The sequence below is a fragment of the Diadema antillarum genome, unplaced genomic scaffold (genome assembly GCF_040938485.1).
Source record: "Diadema antillarum isolate AM-2024a unplaced genomic scaffold, OU_Dant_1.0 scf00000084, whole genome shotgun sequence".
Lineage (NCBI taxonomy): Eukaryota > Metazoa > Echinodermata > Echinoidea > Diadematoida > Diadematidae > Diadema > Diadema antillarum.
In genome coordinates this window covers 95,571-107,703 of record NW_027270973.1, presented here as the reverse complement: position 1 = coordinate 107,703, position 12,133 = coordinate 95,571, and the positions used below count along the sequence as shown (strand labels likewise).

The 12,133-nt window shown below is 38.4% G+C and overlaps 1 protein-coding gene across 1 annotated transcript; it reads right to left on the bottom strand.

Moving 5' to 3' along the window:
* Positions 1-3,448: 3,448 nt before the first annotated feature.
* Positions 3,449-7,357, bottom strand: LOC139717875 (mitochondrial import inner membrane translocase subunit Tim22-like). The gene is made up of 4 exons (XM_071629363.1): positions 7,014-7,357; positions 5,057-5,241; positions 4,140-4,212; positions 3,449-3,804 (listed from the first exon to the last, which is right to left on the bottom strand). The coding sequence occupies exons 1-4, from the start codon at positions 7,249-7,251 to the stop codon at positions 3,722-3,724; spliced, it is 579 nt and encodes a 192-aa protein (XP_071485464.1). The 5' UTR covers positions 7,252-7,357; the 3' UTR covers positions 3,449-3,721.
* Positions 7,358-12,133: the final 4,776 nt, after the last annotated feature.

Below are 12,133 nucleotides of genomic sequence, written 5' to 3'. Positions count from 1 at the left end.
CCGGCGTCAGTGTGAAGGAAAGCTAGCGAGTGAAAATGTAGTCCTGAGCTGGTGGAGTGGGTGGGAACGCCAGTACGGATGAACGGTAAAAAACAGAGCTTACAGAGTTTTTGTATATACAGTGCCGTAGATATTGAATGTTTCATTGCAGAGAAAATGAGAGTATGCAAATGTCATTATCCATTGGTGATGTTGATAAAACTTTTCTTTGCTTGACAATAAACACATAATCTTATCTCCGTATATTTTAAAAGTAATAAGCAATCACACTAAAACATTGACTTTGGAATGTAAAGATTTATATTCTATCAATTATTTTGTTACTTTAATGTTACCATCAACACATTGGTTATATGTATCGTGTGCACCACTAGGGAAACCCCCCCTCCCAAAAAAAAAAACCCAACAACAACAACAAACAAACAACAGTACTTTCTGTGGACAGCACATACACAATCACACCCACACACACACATATATAATATACATGTATATATACATATATATATATATACATACATGATTATATAATTATATATATATATGAGAGAGAGAGATAAAGCTATATAGAGATATATACAGTGTACTCCCGTTATAACGAACATGTTATAACGAAATTCCAGTCACGACCAAGTAAAAATTCAGGCTGCAAAATCATCCGCTCTGTGTGAATGTATACACACTCAACAAAAAAGAAAGTAAACACTTTTTCCAGCACATATTTTTCATAGAAGATTTTGATCAAAATTACTGTGGTATAAACCATATTAAAGATTATCTAATTGGCTATCAACCTGGTAGGTTAATACATATGGGGAATTTCACGCATGAGTGAACACAATGAATTTTGTCCTTCAAGACACAAACGCAAAAATTGCAAAAATTGACGTTTTGTCATTCATTTGTAAACGCCCTTAAAGATAGCAATGATAACAAAAGACCAATCTAACACAACGAGATACATGAATGAAATAGCAAAAATAAGTTTTCGCCCCTCGTATCTCTTTACATCCTCAAACACAAACAAAAGGGGAAAATCAGAGTTTTCTGTCGAATCTAAATTGAAAAGACACAGGGAGTAAGCTGCAAAGGTGATGAAATTAACAGTTTCTTTATTTCATTCTTTTGATTTAGGAATAATTTAAGGGTTCACGAGACAAATTCAAAAACCAAATACAATTTTCAAATTTCTGAATTTGAAATAATATTTGAAATTTCTACCATTTTTGTTAATATTGCCTCTTTCTTGCCGTTTGAATTTGACAGAAGATTCTTAATTTTAATTAAATTACCTTTATATAAAACATTAATATTTAGCCAAATTTTCTATGAGAAATATGAACTTGAAAAAGTGTTTACATTCTTTCTTTTTTTGTGCTGAGTATATATATATATATATATATATATACACTACATACACACACGCATCATATAAACATGTAAAACATGGTTCTGCAATCCAACTACTGTATATACACTATGTACTACATGATGTACATGGAAAAAACCCACTGAGATTGTACAGCTTATCTGAATTTGATGATGAATAAAAAGTAACAAAGAAACAAAGAATGGTACATTTCAAGAGTTAGACTACAACAAGCACTACCGACAATAAGTTACAGCAATGTCTGAAAATTTCATAACATCCCTGTCAACTGAAAAGTCAAAGCACAGCCAAATTAAGTTCATATAACCTTTTATTTACATGTACATTTCAACATGACATATGTTTTACACATAAAATGGCAACCAAATTTCTTGTTCTACAGTACTCCCTGTTAGCCTTACTCAAATACATGGCATTTCATTCATATCTAGACCAGAGCAGATAACATTCAAATAGTATGTGTATGGTACTTTTGGCATTTGCTTCTTCATATAATTATCATCTAACGGACACAAACTTTGGGATACACAATCTATCAACTGGACAATGAGTGAAGCAATAGGAGATGAAATCCTGTGATCATATTTATCCATGGTCTGGCCCCCACCTATCTCAGCGAACTTCTCACCATAAAAACAACCCAGTTTTACAGACTTCGTAGCTCAAATGACATCATGCTCCTCAGTCATCCATGCTGCAAGACGAAAATTACCTCAGGAGACCGTGCTTTTGTTAGTGCTGCACCAAGACTCTGGAATAATCTCCCTCCCTCAATCAGACATAAATCATCAATGAACAGTTTCAAAAATCCTCTTAAAAACACATCTATTTCAGGAAAGCTTCCCATAGTCACAGTTCAGTACATCTCTGCATGGTTCCCAGATATCAGATATCCTTTATGAATTATGATTATGCAGTTAGTAGTCCTTTGATTTCATTATATTGTACGATCTTCAGTTAAGAATTAGATTGTGTTACTTTCTTATTAATCTATTTGGGTTTTTTTTCTTTTCATTATATCATATAGTTATGTGCAGTTGAGTATATTGACCGATTCGGGTTCGTTGAGGGCAGCAGACATTTCATGGCACTGTGCGCAGCCATAGTGGGTGTATCAGCCGACACCCCCCCCCCCCCCCGCTCTCCCCCACCCCGGGCAACATGTTTATCGCGCACTTGTAACAAAGGTTCGCGCACTAAGCAAGCATTCGCGCACTAAGCAAGCATTCGCGCATTCAGTACGAGACGCCCATTGGCTAAAGCAGTTATTCATTCTGCGCGCGTACTAATGTAGGGAGAGGGGTGGGGAATGGGAAGGGGGGTCAGCTGAGACACCCACTATGGCTGCGCCCATGCCAAAAATACACATAGCGCGTCACAGAATCGGTCAATATGCTTCATAGAAACTGTGCAATAACTATTATTATTATTAGTCCACTACTTGAGTGCCAAAGCGGCTCAATTTTGAAGTAATTTGCATTTACACCTCTCTGCATTGCACTGAACCTACGTAAAACTAGTGCATCTAAGGGGTATTTATACAAGAATTCTCAGAAACACCAGCTTCTTTTGCAGGACAAGATTAGCAGAACAAAGTTGAGTATCTGAAGTGCCAAATGTTTCTGAACTAACAGGAGCAATACAAAACGCAGGATCTGCATGTGACATGCAAATGAGGGAAAATAAGTGTTGAAATACACTGTTGGTAATGAATTGACTGACCATCAATTTTTGGATACACTCGCTTTTTGGGCTCACTTGTGATCATAGCTATGAAACATCTGATCCCTGTAACTACTATCCCCCTTGTTATAATGGACAATGAAAACAAATATTCCAGCCATAATGAACATGCCCATGAGTCATGTAGAAGTAGTACTACTGGTAATACCAAAAAAAAAGAAAGAAAAAAGCAATAAATAAATTTTCAAAAAAATCTCAGAAAACTGAAATAGACGGGCATACATAATAGATTACAGGCATGAATTACAAGTTTGCTTCCTCCATGGAATCTTAACATGTCACACTGGAGTTTTTGTTCTTAGTCACTGACTGACCACTCATTTTACCCATAGTGTGCGATTGATGAGAAAGAACAGTTGAGTACCAGTTTCCTCAAAGCAACCAGAACACTCACAAAGATGTCCAAAGCTTGGAGGTTCCAATCACAGAGGCCATTCTCACTCGCAGAGCTGTCGAGAGCTCCACACCTGACATGATGCAAAACGTCCAGCCTCTCTCTTCACGTGACCCTCCACGGCTGCCTGGCACCTGACCCGAAAGGTCCTTGCCACACCACAGGCTGCTACAGTGGACATTCAAAGGCCGAGGTCAGTGAAAGTTGAAGTAATGGTCAATGGCAGCTGAGAATGCAGCAAAGCCTGCACAACCAACAACTCCTGCCTTAAGCCCCGCTGGAAAAAAAGAGAAGAAAATAAAGATGCAAGGGAGGGAAGAAAAAAAGAAGCAATACGAGACAAAATTTTTACTGGGTTATTGTGTGCTAATTCAAATAATCAGTTGCAAGGAAGATCATTTTCATGAATCAGTACGTCTTTGCTAAAACACAACATTCTGTAATATCCATTAAAACCATTCATCATACATGAATATATTTTGAGTCCCATTGGTATGAAGAATTTCCTGAGTAAACTCATCAAGAAAAAAAAAATCCATCCTCCTAACAAATTTTTATGGCTTAATAATTGAGAGTTGTTTTTACTTCTGATATAATCATTTGGTAGCTTACCTCTGTATCCAATGAGACCTCCAGTAATACATCCAGCCATAGGACTATTCTTCCAATCACTCTGTCCACGATACTATCAAATGAGTAGACACAAGAGACAGACAGACATAAAATGAAATGAGTGAAAGACACTGCGAACTTATCAAATTTCACTGCTTTACAGGAATGCACAAGCACAATACAAGTTACACAAACTTTTTTCATTGAGTAAAGTATAATTCTTCTGACAAAATATTTCAAAATCAGCTTAAAGGGATAGTTATAGTTTTTGTTTAAATGGGGCTTCAGGTTTCTAACTGTTTTTGTGAGATAATGAGAAACCTCATATCTTCGGCTGAGAATGGTAAGGGCATTAAGTTGCCACTTAAGCCATAGTGTTTGAGGTACCTTCACGCCCTTTTCATCTCAGCGAACAATATGAAATATTATAGGGCATACAATTCTAGGAGAAATTCCAGTTTATTCGATAAAAATTGGTCTTGAAATGGTTGTTACTGTGTTTTTTTATATCTCAGCCATTTTCAAACCAATTTTCATCAAATAAACTCTGAATTCCTCTTAGAATTGTATGCTCTTTAATATTTCATGAGTGGTTTGTAATTATCTCGCAAAAAGTTAAAATCTGAATCTCCATCTCAACCAAAACTACATCACCTCTTTAATCATATGATCCAAGTCTAACATATAGCATGACAGCATTACTATAATGAACAAGTAGGTTATCACAAAATATACTGATATCTGAAAAGAGATAATGTTAGCTTATCAACAAGTTAGTTTTCATCCCGCAATTCATCACAGTCATCAAGTTAACTACTACACTGCCTAATGCTGAGAGCACTGGTGCTTATACAAGCCTTCACTTCTTCATTTTTTCCTGCTGATGTTTGCAAATTGCAGCTACATTGCATACTCACTGATTCCACGATGCACTCTGTGCCAGCAAACATAGCACCAATCAGGGCAAAGTTCTTGGCGTGGAAGAAACACTGCTTGCCCATATCCTTGATGACATCCCGTGCCCTCTGCTTTGCTGCAAGCTCAGGGTCGATGGGATTGACGCTGGCTGCAAACAGTCCAATGGCCCCACCAAGTCCAAAGCCTGTGATATAATAAACACAAACATATTTTCACTTTTGAAAGATGCAGAATTTTCCAATTTTCCAAAGTGCATACCTTTCTCATGACAATGATAAATTCTTTATAATCTAAACACAGGTTGTTTCTTGGGTAACAGACTTACCAAGTGCAAATGGTGGGTAAGTCACAACCGAAAGTTTTGTCTTCTACAATGCACTATGCATACAGCCCCCTTTAGCAAATAATTATTGGGTAAACAAAGCTAGATTTCTACTAGTATTCTGAGTGCACTTGCTAATTTTCATGAGGGGGACTCCTGCTCATGAGGCCCTCAGGGCAAGATGTTCATGAGGCCCCCTGTTCACCTCTCATCATTCTCACATCTGACATATAATTTTGTTGCTAGTTCCCACAGTGATTTTTCGTAACACACATGTCCACTCTCCATGATGAAAACAATAAAAATCTGTCTGTGCTTTTTTGACGAAAATGGAGTTTTAATCAAGCGATGTGCAGTGACCCACTGAAACATGGGTGCTACCAGGTATGTTCAATGCAGGGCTGCTGCACCTATCGGCCTGATCTGACTCAAAATTTTCAGCTGTGCGCAAAAAAGCATTTGCGTTTCTACGTATGTAAATGTACAGCTTTACCCTAGTAATAGTAGCCGGTATAGCAAAATAGCTGGCGGTCTAATTTTGGACGGTGTTCTGGGCCCCATTTCATAAAAACTTGATATGATAGCAACTCTTGCAGGAATGGCAATTGTCATAGTACCGACAAGAATCCAGCAGCTTCCTGATTGGCTGTTGCCATTCGAAGTTGCCATTCCAGCAAGAGTTGCCATCCTAACATCTTCTATGAAATAGCTTAAAGGGCCCTAGTCAAATTATGGGCAGTTTGACCTCTGTATATCATCTAGAAAAGCACTCAGAGAGTGCAGACCTCCGCCAAGTCAGCAACTCATTTCCATAATTGGCATAAAACATGCTGCAATTTCCCAATATAGAAGCGGCACCTTTGTTTAAAATGTCATCAGCAGAGCATGCGCTTTAGATATAGTGCGCGTATGTAATTCTCCAGGATGCACAGCCAGAACTCCCAAATTCCTTGACCTTATTGAATATTAGGCCCTATATGCCAAAAGTTTAAAAATTTCCTTTGAAAATCCATAAAAATTCCCTGATCACTACCAAAATCTAATCATCTGTTCCTCGAGTCATTATCAACTTTTCCTGCTTCATTTCCAGTTTCATTCAAATCCAGGCATTAAAAACTTCATCACTAATTTTAACCTCCTCCTTCCTTTTCGCCTTGGCAGAGGTAATTATCATCGGTATGAATCGTGATATAGTCCCCACCACCGCTCCCCACCGCAGTGCGCGTGCACCCGAGAGTTAGGGTTAGGGTATAGGGTTAGGTAGGGTTTTATTTAGTACGGACACTCAGCGGTGGGGACTACTGGCAGTATGTATCACGAATTACACGATTATGCCTTATAAATACGCCATCATCGATAATTTTATCGTCGTTTATTATCGACTTCTGACCGTGAGAAAGGAAAGCTCGGACACCAAGATTTTTCTAAGTGGACATTGAAATAGGCGGCGCCAGCGAGCATCCATGCGTGACTGGGCATTATTGGCATTATAAGCAGCAACGACCATGACGACCCGATAGGCGATGGATGGCTTCATCTTCGCTTCCCCCACCCACACCACACGTCCACGGCCCACGGGCACGGGCCACGCACGGCCACGTTCCCCTTCAGTACTCGGTACGTAAGTTACTCACCTAGCACTCCGCTGATGACTGTCTTGAAGGTGCAGCTGTCCATGACTCGTTCTACCGTTTGTTCTTCGGGGGTTTTAGGAGGAAAGGGAATTCCATACTGTCGCATTTCTGAGTTGTATTGTTTCTTGTTTTCCCCAACTAACGCCTCCATAACTTGAAGCAGTCCAAGTTCGCTGACTTGACCTTCATTTTGTGTCATCGACGAGGTTTCCCCGTGTGATCCACTGGAAGCGGCCATCTTACTTTGTAATACTGCCCTCAACGTTTAGTTCCGAAAGCTCGTCCTGTAAAGACTTGTGATTGATTCAAATCCATCACAAGTTTACGATTGAATGCAAATCCATCTTATAAACTAGATATATCGCTACGGCGACTGATATGCCTCCGCCATAATGCATGGCTCTCCTAATAGGTCTTAACCGTCTATAGTACAATGTCTTGACAATGTGTGATGACAGTTTCACACAATTGGCAAAATATTAAAATGACAGGTTTGCCACAAATGTGCTGAATGTTCACTGTCGTAGAACTAGGTTCAATTGGATGAATGATTAAAATGTCAGAGTGCAGGTATTTGGGGAACTGATGATTTTTACTTGACTTTTGACCCTTTTATAAGTTTATGCACTGAGTAATTTTCAAGGCATTGAGAAAAAGTATAATTTCAGTATCAAATGGGAAAATAGCATTATCTAAACCTGGCCTTTGACCTTTGACCTCACAGTTCCAAAGAGAATCACTGTTAGGTTGAACATGCATAAATATGTAAGTTTCATGAGGATACCTTGAGTTACTTTTGAGATATGGAGGAAAAAGTGCAATTCAACACTTTCACTTGACCTTTGACCTTTTGACCTTTGACCTCTTGGCAAGAAACTTCCCACAGAAAATATATCGGGTAATACATGCATACATCAAGTAAAAAAAACCTTAAGGCATTGCATAAATATAAGGAGAGTAGTGATATTTTGAGGAGTTGACCTTGACCTTTGACCCCCTGACCTTTGAACCATGACCCCCAACTTCCCTAGATAATCACTGTCCATTGGAACAAGCATATATACTAAGTTCCATGAAGATACGTTGAACCATTTGCGAGATATGGAGAAAAACATGAATTTTCAACCTTTTTTTTCACAAAATAACCTGTGACCTTTGACCTTTGACCCCGTGACCCTAAAATCCAAAAAAAGTATTATTCCCCCAGGATATACCCTCATACCAAGTTTGATGTAAAACTACCACACGGTTCTTGAGATATCGACAAAAACAAAACGGGACGGACGTACGGACGGACGGACGGACGGACGGACGGACGGACGGACGGACGACCCGAAAACATAATGCCTCCGGCCACTTCGTTGGCGGAGGCATAAAAAGTTATGATTAAAATTAAGACGGTGAACTGCAATCAATCTATCACAGGTTGCGATTTATTGCAGCTTTCAAGAGATTTGTGATTGATTGATTTCTATCACAAGGTTTACGAAAGGGCCCTGACTTTGTTTTGTTCATTCATTCTGCGGCTGAAACACCCACAATCCGTTGAGTGCAGTTACGTATCCAAGAAATGCAGTACACGTGTAATAACTTTTGAAAAAAGTGAAGAGTTGACAGGATATTTGTTTTCATATTTCGTTTCAACATGAATGATCACCCGATATTTCTTAAGGAGGCATCATTCTATAATGCAGTCTTAATCCAGGCGAGAAGAGTTTTTCATTCAGCGCAATTAGAAGGCTGTGGTCCAAGAGACTTCTTTCGCAGAGTCAGTAACATGTGGGAGAGATCAGATAAAACACTGCCAAGGGATAGTGTTGATGGTCTATCTCTGGCAGACCGGTTTTGTATCTTCTTTGCTGACAAAACAGATAACATTGTTTCCTCCCTCGATCCTGCATCTTGTCCTGAAGTTTGTGATGTTATATTTCATACAACTAACCTGAAGTTTGATGAATTTCAAGCTGTGTCTCCACTGCAGGTGAAAACAATTGTTTCTCGTTCAAAATCTACCACGTGTGAATTGGATCCAATCCCAACGGACTTGCTTAAGAGGTGCATTGATGAGCTAGCTCCTATAATCACAAGGATAGTTAATTTGGTTCTGGCAAGCGGCCGTTTCCCGGATGCATTACAAAGAAGACTCATATCTCACATATCATCAAGGGAGCTGGACTGGATCCGGAGGACTTGAAAAACTACAGGCCGATTGCTCATCTAAAATTCCTTAGCAAGACGATTGAAAGAATCATGGTCCATCAACTGAACGTTTATCTTGAGAAAAACAATTTGTATGTCATGACGCAATCTGTGTACAGACAGTACCATAGTTGTGAAACTGCATTAATTAGAGTTGTCAATGATATCCTTCAGTGCCTCGACAAAGGTGAAGAGGCAATTTTACTCCTACTTGATTATAAGGCAGCATTTGACATGATTGTACATGACACGTTGTTATCTCGTTTGCATGATAGATATGGTATTGGTGGTATGGCTCTTGAACTCATAACGTCATATTTTGAGAACAGGACACATAGAGTGGTTATAACTGACAACTGTAAATCAGATGTTAAGTTTTCCTCTGTCCGCATAAGCAAGGATCAGTTTTTGGCCCAGTTGCCTTCAGCCTTTATATTGCCCCACTATATGACATTATCTGTGCACACAAGCTAAATAGTATGATTTACGCTGATGATACACAAGTATATATTCTGGTAAAGAGAGGTAATCAGCAATTTTGCAACTCCAAGCCTGTATGGTCGACATAAGAAATTGGTCAGTTCACGATGGTCTTAAACTCAATGAAGATAAGAGTGAAATTTTGCATTTTACAAGCAAATTCAGGCAATACGGTAGGATTGAAAGCATTTCATTTGATAGCAATTGTATAGTTGACTCTGCCAGGAACCTTGGTGTACGACTGGATAAACATATGACATTGTCAGCCCATGTGAATCAAATTTGTAAAACAGCCTCGTTTGCCTTGCGCAAGATTGGAACAATCCGTCCTTTCCTTTCAAAAAAGTCGACAGAGAAACTTGTTCACGCTCACATAATGTCTCGTCTTGATTTCTGCAACGGCATTTTGTATGGTTTACCGAACAATGAAATCCAAAAGTTGCAGAGAATACAAAACTCTGCTGCTAGGTTGGTTACACGTACTCGACTCAATGAACATATAAGTCCAATTTTAAGACAACTGCATTGGCTGCCAGTAAAGCAACGGATTGATTTCAAGATCTTAATCATGGTATTTATGTGTTTGCAAGAACTAGTTCCTACTTACCTCCAACAGCTCATAACAAAATATCGTCCAGCAAGGAATCTTCGCTCTCAGTCCAAACTTCTGTTGTACACCCCCACAATATCAACACAATTTTATGGCGCAAGATCTTTTCAACTGGCAGCAGCAGAGTTATGGAACAAATTACCCACGTTATCTTAAGCAAACTAATACAGTACATAATTTTAAACGTTTGTTGAAAACATATCTCTTTAACATGTCCGTGGACCAGGTTTAAAACTAAGCAATGTTTATCACAGCTCTGTCACTTTTCATCTTGTTTTGCCTCCTCTCTCTCTCTCACACATGTCTATTTTCCTTATTTCTATTTATTAGTTCCTTTTTCCTTCAATGCGCATAGAGACATTAATCTATTTTTGTGATATGCGCCATATAAATATGGTTTATTATTATTACTATTATTATGAATGTGAGATTCAGAACAACTCAGTAGTAGACCAGTGACTTGTCAGTGCTTGTGGCAGTGTCTGTTGATTTTAATAAGGTTCTATCAATAAAGTTGTGCATGTTGAGTCTGTTACAAAGTTGTGGGTGTGTTGTATTTTTTTTAATGACTGTCATCAAGTTGGGTGTATCGATGGTAATCAACGAATTCTACACGAGGCCTATCATAGCATGGATACAGAGAAATTGATCCTGCGTTATGGAGAATATAGATTTAATGGCGAGGAACGATAAAAGAAGGTTGATACTATTGGTGATATGAGAAATTTCGATCGCGGCTAGAAACAAGTGTGTGACCATTTATTGTTTTGTTTTTGTCTCGCACATTCTGTTGTCGCTCGTGTCTTTTGTTCAGATCTTTCCCCCATATAGAAATTGAGTGAACACTGAATATATTATATGGCATGAATAATAATCATAAACATAAGGTCTCCTATGGTAGAGGACCATTATCATAATGATTAGGGATCACATATCTAGCTTTGCACATAAGCACAAGCAAGAATGCGCAGTAGTCATCGAAACACAAACCAATAATAATAATCTATTCTGCTTATATAGCGCAGGTTACACTGAAGTCTCTATGCGCTTTACAACAATACCTATGATAACAATACAATGAGAAATATTATGTAACAATACAAATGACAACAACAACAACAAGAAAGAAATTACGAAGAATGACCAAAGTATTAATTAAATAAATACGTTTTCAATTTAGTTTTGAAAGTCTCTTGTGTTGGTGCGGTGCGAACAGAGATGGGTAAAGTGTTCCAGAGGGTGGGTGCCATGACAGAAAAGGAACTTGAGCCATAGTATTGAGTGTTGAAGCGGGGGACTTGAAGAAGCATCAAAAGAATACTGCTGCAGCTCTCACGTAGGCCTAGGAGAAATAGAGCCCTATCAATATACAACTCTCACAAAAAAATCGAAAAGAAAAATTGAAAACTAACAGGACAACTTTAAGACCAGCACACAAATATATGACAAAACTTGAGAATTTATTGTTACTAGAAGATCAACCTATATCTGACGGTATGGATAATGGCGATATGAAATCAAATAAGCACACATTGTGAGTAGTAAAAGGTATAATAATCAATGAGTAGTATAGATAATTGATGCAAGAATGCTTTCTTAACTCCGATTTTTCTTTTTAGTAAAAATATTAAATTATCAAGTGCTGCCATATCATGTAATATCAGTCATAGAAAAGTATCTTGGATTATTTTACGAGATAAGAGCCTCATAGCGTGGAACACTTAATCCTGTATACTTGCCCTTATGGAAGTCACATGGTATACACATAGTATAACAATGCCTGCTAGGAGACTTGTGGACATGGATTTGAATGAAAGTTATTTACACATAT